General features: G+C 36.4%; 1 protein-coding gene and 1 long non-coding RNA gene across 10 annotated transcripts in view; one reads left to right on the top strand and one right to left on the bottom strand.

Annotated features, from left to right (window-relative positions):
- LOC116721375 (disco-interacting protein 2 homolog C) overlaps positions 1–12,303 on the top strand; it is a 163,372-nt gene extending 151,069 nt beyond the window's left edge. For 5 of the 9 annotated variants that reach the window (XM_032565051.1, XM_032565054.1, XM_032565050.1 and 2 more), the window contains 9 exons: positions 518–686; positions 765–935; positions 2,921–2,950; positions 3,829–3,890; positions 7,451–7,508; positions 7,601–7,675; positions 8,402–8,576; positions 9,327–9,450; positions 10,329–10,581. In XM_032565051.1, coding sequence (XP_032420942.1) covers positions 518–686; positions 765–935; positions 2,921–2,950; positions 3,829–3,890; positions 7,451–7,508; positions 7,601–7,675; positions 8,402–8,576; positions 9,327–9,450; positions 10,329–10,581 — 1,117 coding nt within the window. Of the gene's footprint in view, positions 1–517; positions 687–764; positions 936–2,920; positions 2,951–3,828; positions 3,891–7,450; positions 7,509–7,600; positions 7,676–8,401; positions 8,577–9,326; positions 9,451–10,328 lie in introns of all 9 variants that reach the window. The other 4 variants (XM_032565047.1, XM_032565046.1, XM_032565049.1 and 1 more) reach the window with 2 other exon arrangements.
- Positions 1,142–2,273, bottom strand: LOC116721378 (uncharacterized). Its single transcript, XR_004339584.1, has 2 exons — positions 1,327–2,273; positions 1,142–1,284 (listed from the first exon to the last, which is right to left on the bottom strand). It is a non-coding gene; the product is annotated as an uncharacterized LOC116721378 (long non-coding RNA).
- Positions 12,304–14,478: the final 2,175 nt, after the last annotated feature.

Below are 14,478 nucleotides of genomic sequence, written 5' to 3'. Positions count from 1 at the left end.
AATGAAATATACCTTAACAATCCTAGTGCTACCACAGAAGCTGATACTCACAGCAACATGTAGGAGGTTGTTTAAGTCAATAATTCCTTAAAATGGATGAAAATGTTCCAGTTGTATTGGCAGAAAATATCTTGTTACAAGTGAAATAATCTGCCAGTGGAACTAGTACTTAATATTTTTATGAATATTAAGAAATAATTGACTCAAAACAAGCTCCTATATCTTGCTGAAAAGTAATATGTGAGTTTTGTCTTATTTCAAGTGAACTAAGATATTTGCAGTAGAAACTAGACCAAAAAAATACTTGGTAAGATTTTGTGTTTTTTCAGTGCAGTCCTACAGAAACAGCTTTCTTTCAAATAGTTTTTGTATTGTGGGTTAAAGAGCGTTATAGTCCTTAAAATCAGGCCTTAAACAGTGACTGTTGCTCCTAAATGAAATGTTTTTATTAAATTAGCTCTCCATCTTAGTTCTTGCAGCTTTATTTCCATTACTGATATTTCCTCGGCCTCCTCAGCGTGTACTCAGGTCACCAGTCCATCCTCATCCCTCCGTCCGAGCTGGAGGTGAATCCGGCTCTCTGGTTGTCGGCCGTCAGTCAGTACAAAGTCCGGGACACGTTCTGCTCCTACAGCGTCATGGAGCTGTGCACCAAAGGCCTGGGCCTGCAGACCGACTCCCTCAAGGTAACTTCAGCCTCAGGATTTCAGTCCCATGAGCCTCTGAGTCTCGTCCTGACGTCCGTCCTGCTTCCCGTCCTCCAGTCCAGAGGAGTCGACCTGTCCCGGGTCAGAACCTGCGTGGTGGTAGCGGAGGAGAGGCCCAGGATCGCCCTGACCCAGTCCTTCTCCAAACTCTTCAAAGACCTGGGACTCCACCCACGCGCCGTCAGCACCTCGTTCGGCTGCAGGGTCAACCTGGCCATCTGCCTGCAGGTCAGTCGCAGATTCTTCACTTTGAGTCAAAATGGAGGCTGAGTTTGGAGCTCAGACTGGAGAAACATTCAAAACGGCCTCAATATTCAACTAATGTCAAAAATTATTTATATTAGCAGTGTTTCCATTAAAGGTGACCTATGATGCTTCCTTGAACAAGTTAGTATAGGTTTGTGGCCTATACAAAACATGCTCATTACATGTTCTTCACACAAAATCTTTCATAGATAATCAGATTTTAGTCTGTTCCTTTCAGAATGAGCTGTTTCAGGGCATCATGTCACTTTAAATCAACTCAACGTTTGCACTCTGCGTGAAAATGGCTGCAAACAGATGAGCAATTATACAACTGTACATCTTTGAAAAGCATTAATAGAGCCTCCTGCACAACCAACAAGAATACAGCAAGTGGATTCTGGATGGTAGGTCAACAACAAACACTTGTCTCTTCCAGCAGCCATTGGACAGCGCATAGAGCGGTAAAACCAGCTGACCAAACGTGCTGGAACTCAGGTCAGGTTGCTAAGTAACAGACTGGACTTGGCTGTGGTTGCTAGGTAACAGCACAGCGCCTGGTTATTTATGACTTTACATTCCAGAGGTTTTTGAAACGACTCCTTTTCCAGACACTAAAAAACATGAACTAATTACCAAAAAACAGCTGAGTGTTTTTTTTTTTAGCTGATTTTTGAAGGACTAGAAACCGAAATTAAAGTACAAAAAACATGCAAAGTGTGAATTTTGCGTAATTGGTCCCCTTTAAATTAGAAATGCAATTACAAATAAAGCGAATAAGTTTATTCATGCATAAATCATTAGAAATCATCAGAGTGACAAATGTAAACACTTGAGATATTTTCATATTTCAGCCATCAGAAGAGGAGTTGGCATTTTATCCAGGCGTTGGAGCAACAAGCAAACTTTGTTGTCATTGCACATGTCACAGGTACAAAGCAACAAAATGCAGTTTGCATCAATCCAGAAGTGCTTAACAAGAAAATAAAAATATATTACAAACGTACATTGAAGTTTGTTTTTTTTTTTAATATGGGAATAAGTGAAATAATCCACCAATAAAAACATCGGTCTTTCATCAATATGAAGGAATTATTGACTTAAAACAAGCTTATATTTCTTGCTGAAAAGTTACGTGTAAGTTAGTTTTGTCTTACTTTGAGTGTACGAAGACATTTGCACTAGAAAGTAGACCAAAAATACCTGGTAAGATTTTGTGTTTTTGCAGTGTATATGTGATGATTTTACAAAAGAGCGACGGATTCAACACGCAGAGGAATCCAAGTGAATGGGAGAAAGCGAGATTTTAATTGAGCAGAATTGCACAGGAAGGCGATGATCAGGCTAAGAAATAAAGTAAGGAACGAAGGAGGGACACGAGGAAAGAAAGAATGAATGAAGGAATTTTACTTATTCAAACCTTAAAGATCCTAAATTCAGATCAGATAAATTCCACTTTTCCAGACTCTTCCAGATCGATCTTGTATATTAGACACATTCAGCTTCTCTTCCATGTTTCTCTGTTCAGCTCCATCCATTCGTCCATTTCAAGCTGATCATTCCTGACGCATTCAGCTGTGACTTACAGCCTATTAATATGTAAAAACATCAAGAGAAAAATTTTACACTTTTTTTATAGGAACTTTTCAGGTAAACTGGAAACCACAGATTTAGCTGTTACCTCCAGCTGTTGCTGTTTAGCACAATTTAAGTGAATAAATGAGAAAAGGATTAAAAATGCAGCTTTTCCATTTTGAAAGACTAACATCCTACTGAACCACCTTTTTAAAATCTAACTGCTTGTTTTGTTGCTTTTGAGTTTGCATTTTGACTTTCCTCCTCCCTCTTCTTTTGAAGCATAACCCCACCTTCATCTCTCATTCTTTGTTCTGTCTCCGTCCTCCCTCCTTCTTTACGTCCTTTGCTTCCTCTTTCGTTTCCTCCTCGGCCCTGCCTCTCTGCTGCTGCAGCCTCACAGGCTGGGAAAGCTGGCCGACCAGGTAGGGAACCTCCATCAACCTCCCCTGCCTGACGAACAGCACCGGGTTTGTCAGCACAATCCTATTCCAGCCGACTTTAGGTCAAAAATTAACATGGATCTGAAGGAAATTTCTTATTTTTCACACTTTCTGCAGAAACATTTGAATGAATGATGAAAACAACCATATTGAAGTTTCTTCTTGTTAGCCAGCAGATAGCAGCATTTATTTACCAATAAAACCTTAGCGCTTAGCTAGCTAGCAATGTTAGCTTCCAAGTAAAGATGAAGATTTAGATTTTTCTGGTGTGACTTGGTACCAGTTTTAAGAACAAAACACCCTGCTGTGCCTCTATTGTGTGTGTAATTTACTGGCAAAATCCAAAAATGTAAATAAATTTTCATTTTGTGGTAAAATCTTGAAGCTAACATGGTGCTAATGTAGCTTGACAAAGTGGAAATGAAGGATTAGCATCGTGGTTTTATGTCAGGTGATTCTCAACAGAAAGAAATCAGAGTTGTTGGTCTTTATTCTTTCCTCTATCTCCATTTTCTCTCCAAACTTTAATTAATCCAAATTTGAAAAACAAATGAAGTTGGTTGCTTTGCTTCACAGTTATCACCCTTTACTTTCCTCTATTTCTTCCCTCTTTAATTGAGGCTTTTTGTTTGCATGTCGGTTCAGTGGAATCACGTTTTACAGTACCGTATTTATTTTATTTTTTGCTTGTTTTGCTCTGTCACCTTCCACCTTCCACCGATCCGGTGCACAGAAACCTCACATGAATGCATCCACTGGGAGGAAGTAGCAGTAGTACTCTTTGGTGTGTGGTTGTATGATAGTATTTTGTGAGATTTATCTGTTGCTACAGGTTAATTTGACTGTTTTTTGTTTTTCAGGGAACATCAGGACCCGACCCCACCACTGTGTTCGTAGATATGAGAGCGTTACGACACGACAGGTGAGAATTTCTTTACCTGATTTTTTGACCAACATTTAGACAAAGTCTTCATCCTTTGGTTCATTATTTGATTATTTCTAGTTTCTTGTTCTAAATATGTGTGTAAATCACCTGTTTTATCACAATTATTAATTTATATCGATTTGTTTAGACATTTCTCAATTTGTGATCGATACAATTTGATATCACGTTCCAATCTTACACAAGAAAAACAACTCAAATTTAATTTAACCATTTTATTTTTAAGTTATTACATTTGTCAGGAATTTAGATAAATAAGAAAACAAAAATAGATCACCTGTTCAATATAGTCTAAAATTTCTCAAGTTTAAAAGCATTTTTAAATCGGTTGTAAATAAACAAATATTATGACTCAATAGACTATTTGTCTACAATATTAAATATATTGAGCTTTAATAAATTCACATAAATATTTTATAGACTTTTAAGCCCTTTTTTTATATATACATTAAAACTAAATTAAATATTTTACCCCTTTTTAGTGTCTCAAACAAAAACTTTTAACAGAATTTAACCAAACTCATCACTTGACCATAAATGTAGATTTATTGTTAAAAAAAAATCCTTGTCACGGTTAGAATTACGTTTTATCCTTATGATAAATTTCATTTATTGATATTCAATTAAAACTATTTTCTCCACTTGTGTTCCACAAGAGCCTCAGTAAATATCATTGAATTCACAAAATATGATTAATTGCAGCTACTTTTTGCATTTTAATGAAATAAAATGTTTTGAGTCAGTGGCGTCCTGAAGAAGCCAATTTCAGATGGATTGTCAAGAACAATATTTCAGTTTGTGGCGCCATGATGCTGCGCCGGGCAGTCACTGCCCTGCAAAACCTTAAAAAATAAGGAATAAATAGTTTTAAAATAATAATCTTTATCGGTATCATAACAGTACCACCAAATGTCGCGATAAAGTTCCACCATATGGATGTAGAACATTACTCACACTTTGTTCAAAGTTAATGGATCCAGTTGTTTTGACTCTTTTTAACTTTTTCTGAGCCGATATACTGAATAAAGTGGCTGCTGAATGTTTAGGAATATGTAATTTAATATATTTGCTAGGAATTACGAGTCGTTTATATTCACGTGTTTATTTCTGGATAAATCTGCCTTTATCTCAGAATGAGGCGTGTTTGATTTACGCTCTCAGCTGCTTTTCTTTCTGCTCACGCCGCCGTTTCTGACATTCTGCTCCCATAAAGAGTCGGCCTGCGGTCCGGAGGGATCCTGCAGCCGTTCTGCAGGACGTCTTCAGTTGTAAAGTTTATTACTGCGATTCAGCCGAGTGTTTGGGAATAAGAGACTGCAACGCTGAAAACAAATGAAAAACGAGAAATGTTCTCGGCTCTGGTGAGACAGTAAAAACTGGGAGCTGAAAGTTTCTTTGAGATGATGAAATGTTTGCTGGCTGGTTTTAAGTTGAGCCACAGACTAACATAAAACTTGGATTAGTTCAGGGAGAGAGTTTCAGTCTGAGCTTTATGATTTCAGAGGAAGAAAGCGTTCAGATTTTTACGAGAAACTAACGGAGGCACCCTGCAGGGAAACGTAGCAATATCTCCTTCCATTGTAGCACTCGCTTTTAAACGTTTTACTTGTTAAAATGTATATTTTGCATAAAAAATCAGTTTAAAATTTTTATAAACCAGTGACTTCAGGTGAAGATGAGCTGTAATCATCCAATCGATCTAAATAAACAGCAGCCTGATGGCTACAAGGAGACATCTTGTTGTGCTAGCAGTGGTTGTGTCATAAGGAAAAGTGAACAGCTATCCTGGCTTTGCAGGGAATTGCTGCTCAACATTATTTTTGGATCATTAACAAATTTGAGCTGCATTAAGAAACAAATCAGGATGTTTAAAAAGTTCAACAAGAGCCACCAGACAGACTGGAAAGTGTCTCAGAAATGAAAAAACAAACTAAATGTCCAGAAACGTCCGTTCCCTTTAGCTATGGCCACACAGTCTTTTAGTCTTGAGGCTCAATTCCTTTTGTTTTCTGCTAAAATCCAATTTCTTCTGCATGTTTGTTAATATCACTAATTGAATGCAACTTCTGTGTGAACGGCTTATGAAATTGATCGATTATAAAGTTATTCAGAGTAATAAGATCGTCACCAGATCAGAACCAGACGGAGGAAACTGGTAAGAACAAAGCCTGTTTAAAGTCTGTTTAGATTCGTAGTCGGGACTAAGACTGGTGCGATTGTGATGTGACGAGTTCACCGACTCAGCCTTCTTTCATAATTTCATAATTGCAAATTTACCCATTATTTAAATCCAGATTTACAGCGTCTGGCTTCTTCTGGTGCAAAATTATGACGCACGTCTCACATCAATGATGTAAAAGTTGGATGAAATACAACAAGACCGTTTGGACCGCAAACTTTGAGAACTATCTGATGCAAATCTGATTTAGTTTCACATCAGGAAGTGGAACAAACCTGGATTTCTTTGGAGGTGAAAAGATGGGAATTGGCTCATTAAGAATGAAAAATGGAAAAAAATGGATTTGGTTTGTATTCAGCTTAAAGCAGCTGGAGAAACTCTGCAAAAACACAAAATCTTACAAAGTATTTCTGTCTAAGTTGTACTGCAAATATCTTCATACGCATTAAATAAGTCAAAACTAACTTACAAGCAACTGTTCAGCAGGATATGAGCTTGTTTTAAGTAAGTAACTCCTTAATATTAAAGGAAAAGTAGATTTTCTTTCTTTTAACAAGATATTTTACTTCCTAAGTGGATTTTTTAAATCAATATTAAGGAATTACTATCTTAAAACAAGCTCCTGTATCTTGCTGAAAAGTTACTTCTAAGTTATTTTTAGTGCACTAAGATATTTGCACCAGAAACTGAACCAAAAATTCTTGGTAAGATTTAGTTTTTTTGCAGTAAGAGGTTAATAAGATGTAATCTGTCTGGATTTGGTCCAGAGGTTGATAATCCAGCATGTCAGAGAAATTTGCTGAAGTTACGAATAAGAAACAGTAAAATGTTCTTCATCGTCCAGCAGACTGAAAACCTGCGGACTTCCAGCCACAGCAGTGAGCGAAGCTCTGCTGGTCGTCCGTCAGGGTGTGATTACATGTAATCACTGTTGATTTAAACGGGCCCGGTTCTTCCGAGACGCGCCGCTTGTTTGTTTTTAATCTGAGGAACCACTTCTGTCGGTTTTTATTTCCTCTCAGGGGTCAGAACCGTTACTTTCACCCTGCATTTTGGATTTAATTTTAGAAACTGAGGTTTCCGGAAACTGATTGAAATAATCTGTTCCCAGAACCGTCTTCATTCAGCGACACGCAACCATCGTCTTTTTCAGTCAAAACGACTCAAAAAAGATTTTAAAACCATAAAAATAGTTGAACGTTCAGGAAAGTTTTGTCACTTTTAGCATATAGTCCTGTTTGCTGAGGCATTTTTTATTCTCCAATTGTCACATTTTGATATTTTTAAGACTTATAAGATGTGTCCCAGTCAGAAATATATGGAATAATGAATGATTTTTGTTATTAATTTTGCTGTCCAGGGTCAGGTTAGTGGAGCGGGGTTCACCACACAGTTTACCACTGATGGAGTCTGGGAAGGTACACTCTTTATTACCTTATTAAATAAAAACTCATTTATTATTATTAGAAACAAACCGATGATCTGTTTATTGATTTATTTAAATGAACAGATCCTGCCTGGAGTTCGGATCATCATCGCCAACCCGGAGACCAAAGGGCCGATGGGGGAGTCGCACCTGGGAGAGGTCAGAGTTCGTTTATTTTTAGATTTAAAACTTAAAATTATGACTTTGTTTTTCACTGAGGGGAAAACGGCAAAATAATAGTTTTAATTCAGCCGTAACGAGGGGTTTTTATGCATAAACAGCCTGTTTAAAGACAATCGCAGGACTTTTTGGTGAACTTTGGATCACTGTTCTAAAACGATTAATCATAATTAACTGATTAATGAAATAACAGCCATTTATTTAATCATTATTTGGATTATACAGACTCAGAAAAGGTCATTTGTTTTGTTAAAGAAGATAAACTGAGCAGTAATTAAGCCAAGATTGTACTAAATCTGAAATATTGATATCTTAACATATTTAGCTTCAAACTATCGTTATATATTTAATGGGAAGTAGACTACCAAAATAAAAGTTTATACAGGTTCACGGCTTTTATTTTGATAGTCCACTTCTGGGTTTTTGCCAAGTAAATTTTCATATTAACCCGACATTTAACTTGAAGTTGTGACATTTATAAATAAATAAATAGGGTGGAAATATTACTGATTAAAAAGAACCACCATTTTTTCCCTCTTAAATCTGAAATTATTTGTGTAACTTTAGAAATGGCTAAAGGAGAAACGAGGAATTTGTCTTATTATCTGAATTAAATCCGTAGTTTCAAATCTAGCAAATGGAGCCTTTTGATTGGCTGTTGGTCTCCCTGAGCCCGCCTCCAACCATCGTTGTGTTTGTTTGTAGATTTGGGTGCACAGCGGCCACAACGCCAGCGGTTACTTCACCGTCTACGGAGACGAAGTTCTGCAGTCGGACCATTTCAGCTCCAGGCTCAGCTTCGGCGACACTCAGACGGTTTGGGCCCGGACCGGATACCTGGGCTTCCTGCGGCGGACCGAGCTCACCGACGCCAGCGGAGGTAAGGCTACTAACCTTCAGAGGCGTCTCCTCGCTGGAAAAGCAAACAGCTGCAGTCAGGCCGGACAACACGGCTGAAAAACGTATCATGATATCAGGGATTAATATCAGTCGATGTCAATAATTATTGATTTGTTTTTCTTTTTTAAATATCTGAAATTCTTCCAAAATGGTGGCCTGAATTTCTTGTGTTATCCACAATTTTCACTCCAAATTTCTGTTTTTTATTTTCAAGCAGTTATGAGGGACGGTGGAGAAACTTTAAACTGCTGCTGCGCCAGTTACATTAGAGGTCGTTGCTAGGTAACCGAGGAATGAGTGAGTTGCTAGGCAACCAAAGAGAGAATTAGTTGATTCCACCAACTTTGCTTAGCTAGCTGTGACAGGCTGAACGGCTTTCCTCAGCCTACAGCTCCCAGAATGCCGTTCGGTTCTGGGTCAGAGTTCAGTGAAATTATTGAATATTCTATCGGACGTATTAGCTATTGATTTTGACCATGTGTCTATTTATACATATTTATTGTTATTGATTTACTGTACATCCTGAAGGCGACGTAAACTGTTTTATTATTTTTTTAAAATTCATTTTTTTCCTATTTTAATTCTATTTCTTAACTCCAAAAGTATTTATGGTGTTAAAATGTGGGGAAAAACTAATAATGTTTTTAAAAAAATGCCTTAGAGTTGAACTGAACACGCATGGCAGAAATCATGGCGTCCTACCAGTGTGTGTGTGTTTGTGTGTGTGCAGAGCGGCATGACGCTCTGTATGTGGTCGGCGCTCTGGAGGAAGCCATGGAGCTGAGGGGGATGCGCTACCACCCCATCGACATCGAGACCTCCGTCATCCGGACGCACAAGAGCATCACAGAGTGGTGATCAGTTTACCAAATATTGTGATCAATGTTCCACTCACTAATAATCGACTTCAGCTCTAAACAGGAGGGCTGAAGCTTTGATTCGACGGAGCTCAGTGTTTCAGCAGTTTTGCAGTTTTCTGGAAGTTCTAGCCTACTCTGCATGGAGAAATGACTCACCGTTCAGGAAAACTGGATCCGTTATCCATAGAAAAAAACCGGAGTACATTTCCACCAAAAATTTGGAAATTGCTGAGATACAAGAGTTGAAAATTTGTGTGAAAAAAAATCTGAAATTTTGGATGCTTTGGTGGTGCAGGGGGTCAGCACAACCCAGACATGGAGGCCTTAGTCCTTGACGCGGACGTCACAGGTTCGAGTCCCGACCTGACAAAAGTGGAAATTTTGTAGAAAGAATTTCCGAGTTTGAAAAGTTGCAATGAAAAGCTGAAATTTTGAGATTAATTTCACATCTTTTCTAGAAAACACTTTCCAGGTTTCAAAAGTTTTTGACTTTCAAAAGATTTACAAAGTTTTCAAGTTTATTCAAGAAAAATTCTCAGATTAACCTAAAAAATTCCGAATGTTTTTCTCGCAAATGTTTTAGTTTTGTAAGTTTTGTAACTTAGCTTTTGATATTTTTTCTAAGATTAATCTCAATATTTCTGAGTTTTATTTGTGCAATTTTTTGAGTTTGGGATTTTTTCTAGAAAAATCTGGGATTAATTGAAATTTTTTTTAGTTCTTCTGGCAAATATTTTATTCTTGTAACTCAGAAATGTTCAAGTTTTTCTAAAAAAATTCTAAGATTTTCAATATTTACGAGTTTTTTTGTGCAATTTTCAAAGTTTTTCTAGAAATTTCTGAGATTAACGTCTACATTTTTGTTCTTGCAGCGCGGTGTTCACGTGGACCAACCTGCTGGTGGTGGTGGTGGAGCTGGACGGCTCGGAGCACGAGGCTCTGGACCTGGTTCCACTGGTCACCAACGTGGTTCTGGAGGAGCACTACCTGATCGTCGGCGTTGTCGTGGTCGTCGACATCGGCGTCATTCCCATCAACTCCCGCGGCGAAAAGCAGCGCATGCACCTTCGCGACGGCTTCCTGGCCGACCAGCTCGACCCCATCTACGTGGCCTACAACATGTAGCGCCCCCTGGTGGAGGGAGGGAGGAACAGACTTGAAAACTGAGGGGAACAAACTGAAGTTAGCCCTGCGCTTCGTCTTGCAGGCACTTTTAGTTTCCTCGGAAAAGGGAAGCTGGTTTCTGGCTTCTGCAGCAACATCTGGCGCTCTGTTATTTTTAAATGTCAGAAAGGTCCTGGCTTATTTTTTTGAAAATGATATTTACACACAAAAAAACCCTGAAATATTTTGTGTTTTTACAGCCATTAAAGTGTGGGGTATGTTTTGATATGAGGGCGGGGGGTAAAGGGTTTACCAGGAGGTACGTTCATTTCACCTAGGATTTTAATTTTTTTTAACCGACCAGCCGGTCCGTTTCACCAGGTGCTCAAATCCACACAGGCGCAGCCTTTAACTCCGGTTACAATCCGCAAACAGCTCGTATCGTGTAAGTATGTACAAAAAGAAACCGATTTAATTTATTTTCTCTTTTAGAAGTCTATGATTCAAGGTTTTGCTCTTGAATATTTGCTAATATAAAAATAAATTGTATTATCTCGAGTGACGCAGACTTAAGCATATTATAATAAAAAAAACACAAATATATGATGATAGATTATATTGCAGATGAAGGTTAATATCTCAGAGGAAAGCAGGTTGATTTGTGATGCTGCAGTTCAGTCTGAAATGTATCCAGTTTCCAAAAGGAAGGTCCAAATTTTCAACTTACTGACTTTAAGAGCTTGTTAAATCCTCTAAATGTTATTAATTGCACTTTTGGGTTCAAAATCAAGTTTTTGGAAATGAAACAGAACTACATCTTTAAATCTAAAGTGATAGGATGAGGGGAAAATCAGATTTGAGGCAAAAAGTTTCCCCTAAACACAAACTAACGTTTCTGATCAATGCCGTTGCTGCCCTCTCGTGGTGACCAGCAGTATTACATGCAGTCTTTTTATTAAATAACCATCTAAACCTTCTAATGAATTAATCTTGCATTCAGCAGCACGATTTTATAGAAAATCAATAATTTAGGTTTACTTATTGTTTTTTTTGTCCTCCGGAAATATTTTATTTATTTTGGTCCAAAACTTTTCTAGTAGATAATTTTCACTGCAGATTCAGATTCACTTTATTTTGGTAAATTAAAACAAAAATACTTTACAAACCAATAATTTAATTAATAAATTGGCTAATTTAGTACTTCCTGGCCAAATCTGCCTCAGTAAGATAATCTGTGCTCTAATCTTTCCCATTTTGAAGAGTAGCTAAGACATGAATAGCTGCAGATTAATTCATTTCAGAGTAAAACTTTCTCCATTAAGACTGCTGATAAGAATTGTGAGCAAACTTGTTTAATAAACTTTAAGTTGAGATGTTTTTACTCACCTTAACTGGGGTGAAACTGGTCCCAGTTCAGACGGACCAGCAGCAGCGGAGTCGGCCTCGTTTCTGGATCTCTAGCTGTAAATATGGAACAGAGGAGCCGTCATATTTTTCCACGCGGCGGTTCAAGACTCAAACAGTGATGTCATAAGTAGAAATCAAAGCGTTTTATCAGAGACCCTTTAACTCATTAAAGAGCTACAGAGAATGTTTCTTTAAAAAAATACAAAGCACTTTCTTCACCTTTTCTCTTTATTCATTTCAGGAAATGTACGTCAAGTTTTTTTTTCTAAAGTTTCAAACGTTGTGTTGATGTCATGTCTTTCATTTAAATAAACATTTCAACAATTTTGACACAAATTTAAATGCTGTTCTTGTTTATTTAAACCAGACAAGAAGGGTGTAATAAACCAGAAAATATTTTTTTAAACGATAATTTGAGAATAATCACATTAACGGTAAAAAAAAAAAAAAAAAGTTTCATTATTTTAGTATTTCGATTTAAAAAGTGTCACTAATAAAACGTGACATCCTGTTACATTAAATCATAGCTTACTCAAATAATTAGTTGCAACACTAAAATAGATCACTTTGCAAGGAATCTAGGCAAAACAGATTTTTGTCACTAATTTAGCTCCATCCATCCCAATTATTAGATGAGCATTTGATGATTTCTATTAAATCTTCTGATAGTTTGAAACTTAATTTGTTGCAGAACAATACGCTAAAGTCTGTTGCTATTTTAAAACTTTATCAAATGTACAATTTAGCCCTTTAGAAATATAAATCCACATTTAGAAACTTTGTTGGTTTTAAATAGTAAAGATTTTCAAATTTAAGGTATAAATTACAAAGTAAGAAACAAAACAAAAAGTATATAAAATCTGTTGACCTTCAGAAATTAACAGAACAGGAAGTTCTTTTATTTTGATATTAGCAGTTATGTGATGCCACAAAATGTGGAAAAGTTTCAGAGCTGAATAGAGGCGAGAAGCAGTAAATATGGAGGACTAATATGGCCAAAATTTGCAATAAATCCAGTATTAAATGGCTTAATAAAGTGAATACATTTCAACTAATTCATTATGGTGTAACATAAATGAATAGTTATCTTGTTCAACTTTATTAATTTTCAATTTTATTTTTATTCTGTATATAATACTTTTTTTTTCATTTTCTGTCACATTTTATTTAATTAAGAAATTTCAAAATTTTCCCATCATTTATTAGTATCATTTTATTGGTTTGGTGACATTTTTAACACACCAATTTACTTTCTCTTTTATTTTGACTCTTTGTACATAAACTGACACATACGGAAGGAGAATATGGGCAGGAATTCAGTCAGCTTCTCTCCTATTGGTCAACATCAAGCCTCAGTCTGTCGCAATAAGCCATTAATCATTTGATAAATTAAAGTTTATATTTATTGCCAGTTTTGGCAGGATCAGTCCTCCATAATTAAATGGAGAACTTGATATTTCAGACGAGTTCCTTCATCAGAACAGACCAAAGCAACAGAAAACCTTACAGTAAATGAAGCAGTTTCTTTAGAAAACAGAGTTAATTAGTCTCACCTGGAACCGTTTCCCGTCCTGCTGATGTTCCTCCATTTCTCTGTCCAGAAACAGTTTCCTGCTCACTTGTGTCAGTTTCTCATTTTCTCTGGGAGCCATTTTGTCTCCAAGCAGAGATTCGTCTCAGTTCTACGACAGCGTATCATTGCAGATAAAAAAATAAATAAGAGTAAATTTCTGCCAAAATATCAAATTGAGATTAATCTCACAATTCTTCTAGAAAAAAAAACAAGAAACATGTTTTTCTAGCAAAACTTTTGCTGTCACTTTTTGTGAAATTTCTTTGAAAAACAACATTTGCTAGAAAAACTCTGATTTTGAGGTTAATAGAAATTTTCTAGAAAAAACAAGGAACTTGTTGAGTTTGAAAAGTCAAAAGTTTGTTAGAATTTCTTTTGAGATTTAACAAATTTTCTAGGAAAAAATTTTTGGAGTTTCAAAAATTTTAGAATTTAGGAAATTTTCAATCAAGTTGAAAATGTAAACATTTTGAAAAGGTGTGTTCCAAAAGTTAAACATTTTAAACTTTTGAAATTCTAATTTTCTTTTTTCAAGTGAATTTCTGAGATTAATCTCAAAATTTATTTGGAAGAGTAACATTTGCGGCAAACACTCATTTTCTAGAAAAAACATGGAGATTTCTGAATTTCAAAAATCTAAATTTCACATTTGGAAATTTTGTGAGTTTCAAAATTTAACATTTTCAACCTTTAAAACTCAAATTTTCTTTTTTTGGTAGAAAAGCTCAGATTAAACTCAAATTCTGACTTTTTTCTAGTAAATTTTCCACTTTTGTGGCTCAAACCTTTCCTTGTTTTTTCTAAGTTTTTTGGCAGAAATTAACGTTTTTTTTCCCCGCTTCCATACGCCGTCGTATATTTAAATCAGCATCATCCACTGTGGCAGGTAAACTGTTTCTGGTGAAGCTGGTTTCACGTTTTCATCATGAATCCATTAA

This window comes from Xiphophorus hellerii, chromosome 6, assembly GCF_003331165.1.
Source record: "Xiphophorus hellerii strain 12219 chromosome 6, Xiphophorus_hellerii-4.1, whole genome shotgun sequence".
Lineage (NCBI taxonomy): Eukaryota > Metazoa > Chordata > Actinopteri > Cyprinodontiformes > Poeciliidae > Xiphophorus > Xiphophorus hellerii.
The sequence above is the reverse complement of the archived record's forward strand: the minus strand, read 5'-3'. Positions and strand labels throughout refer to the sequence as shown.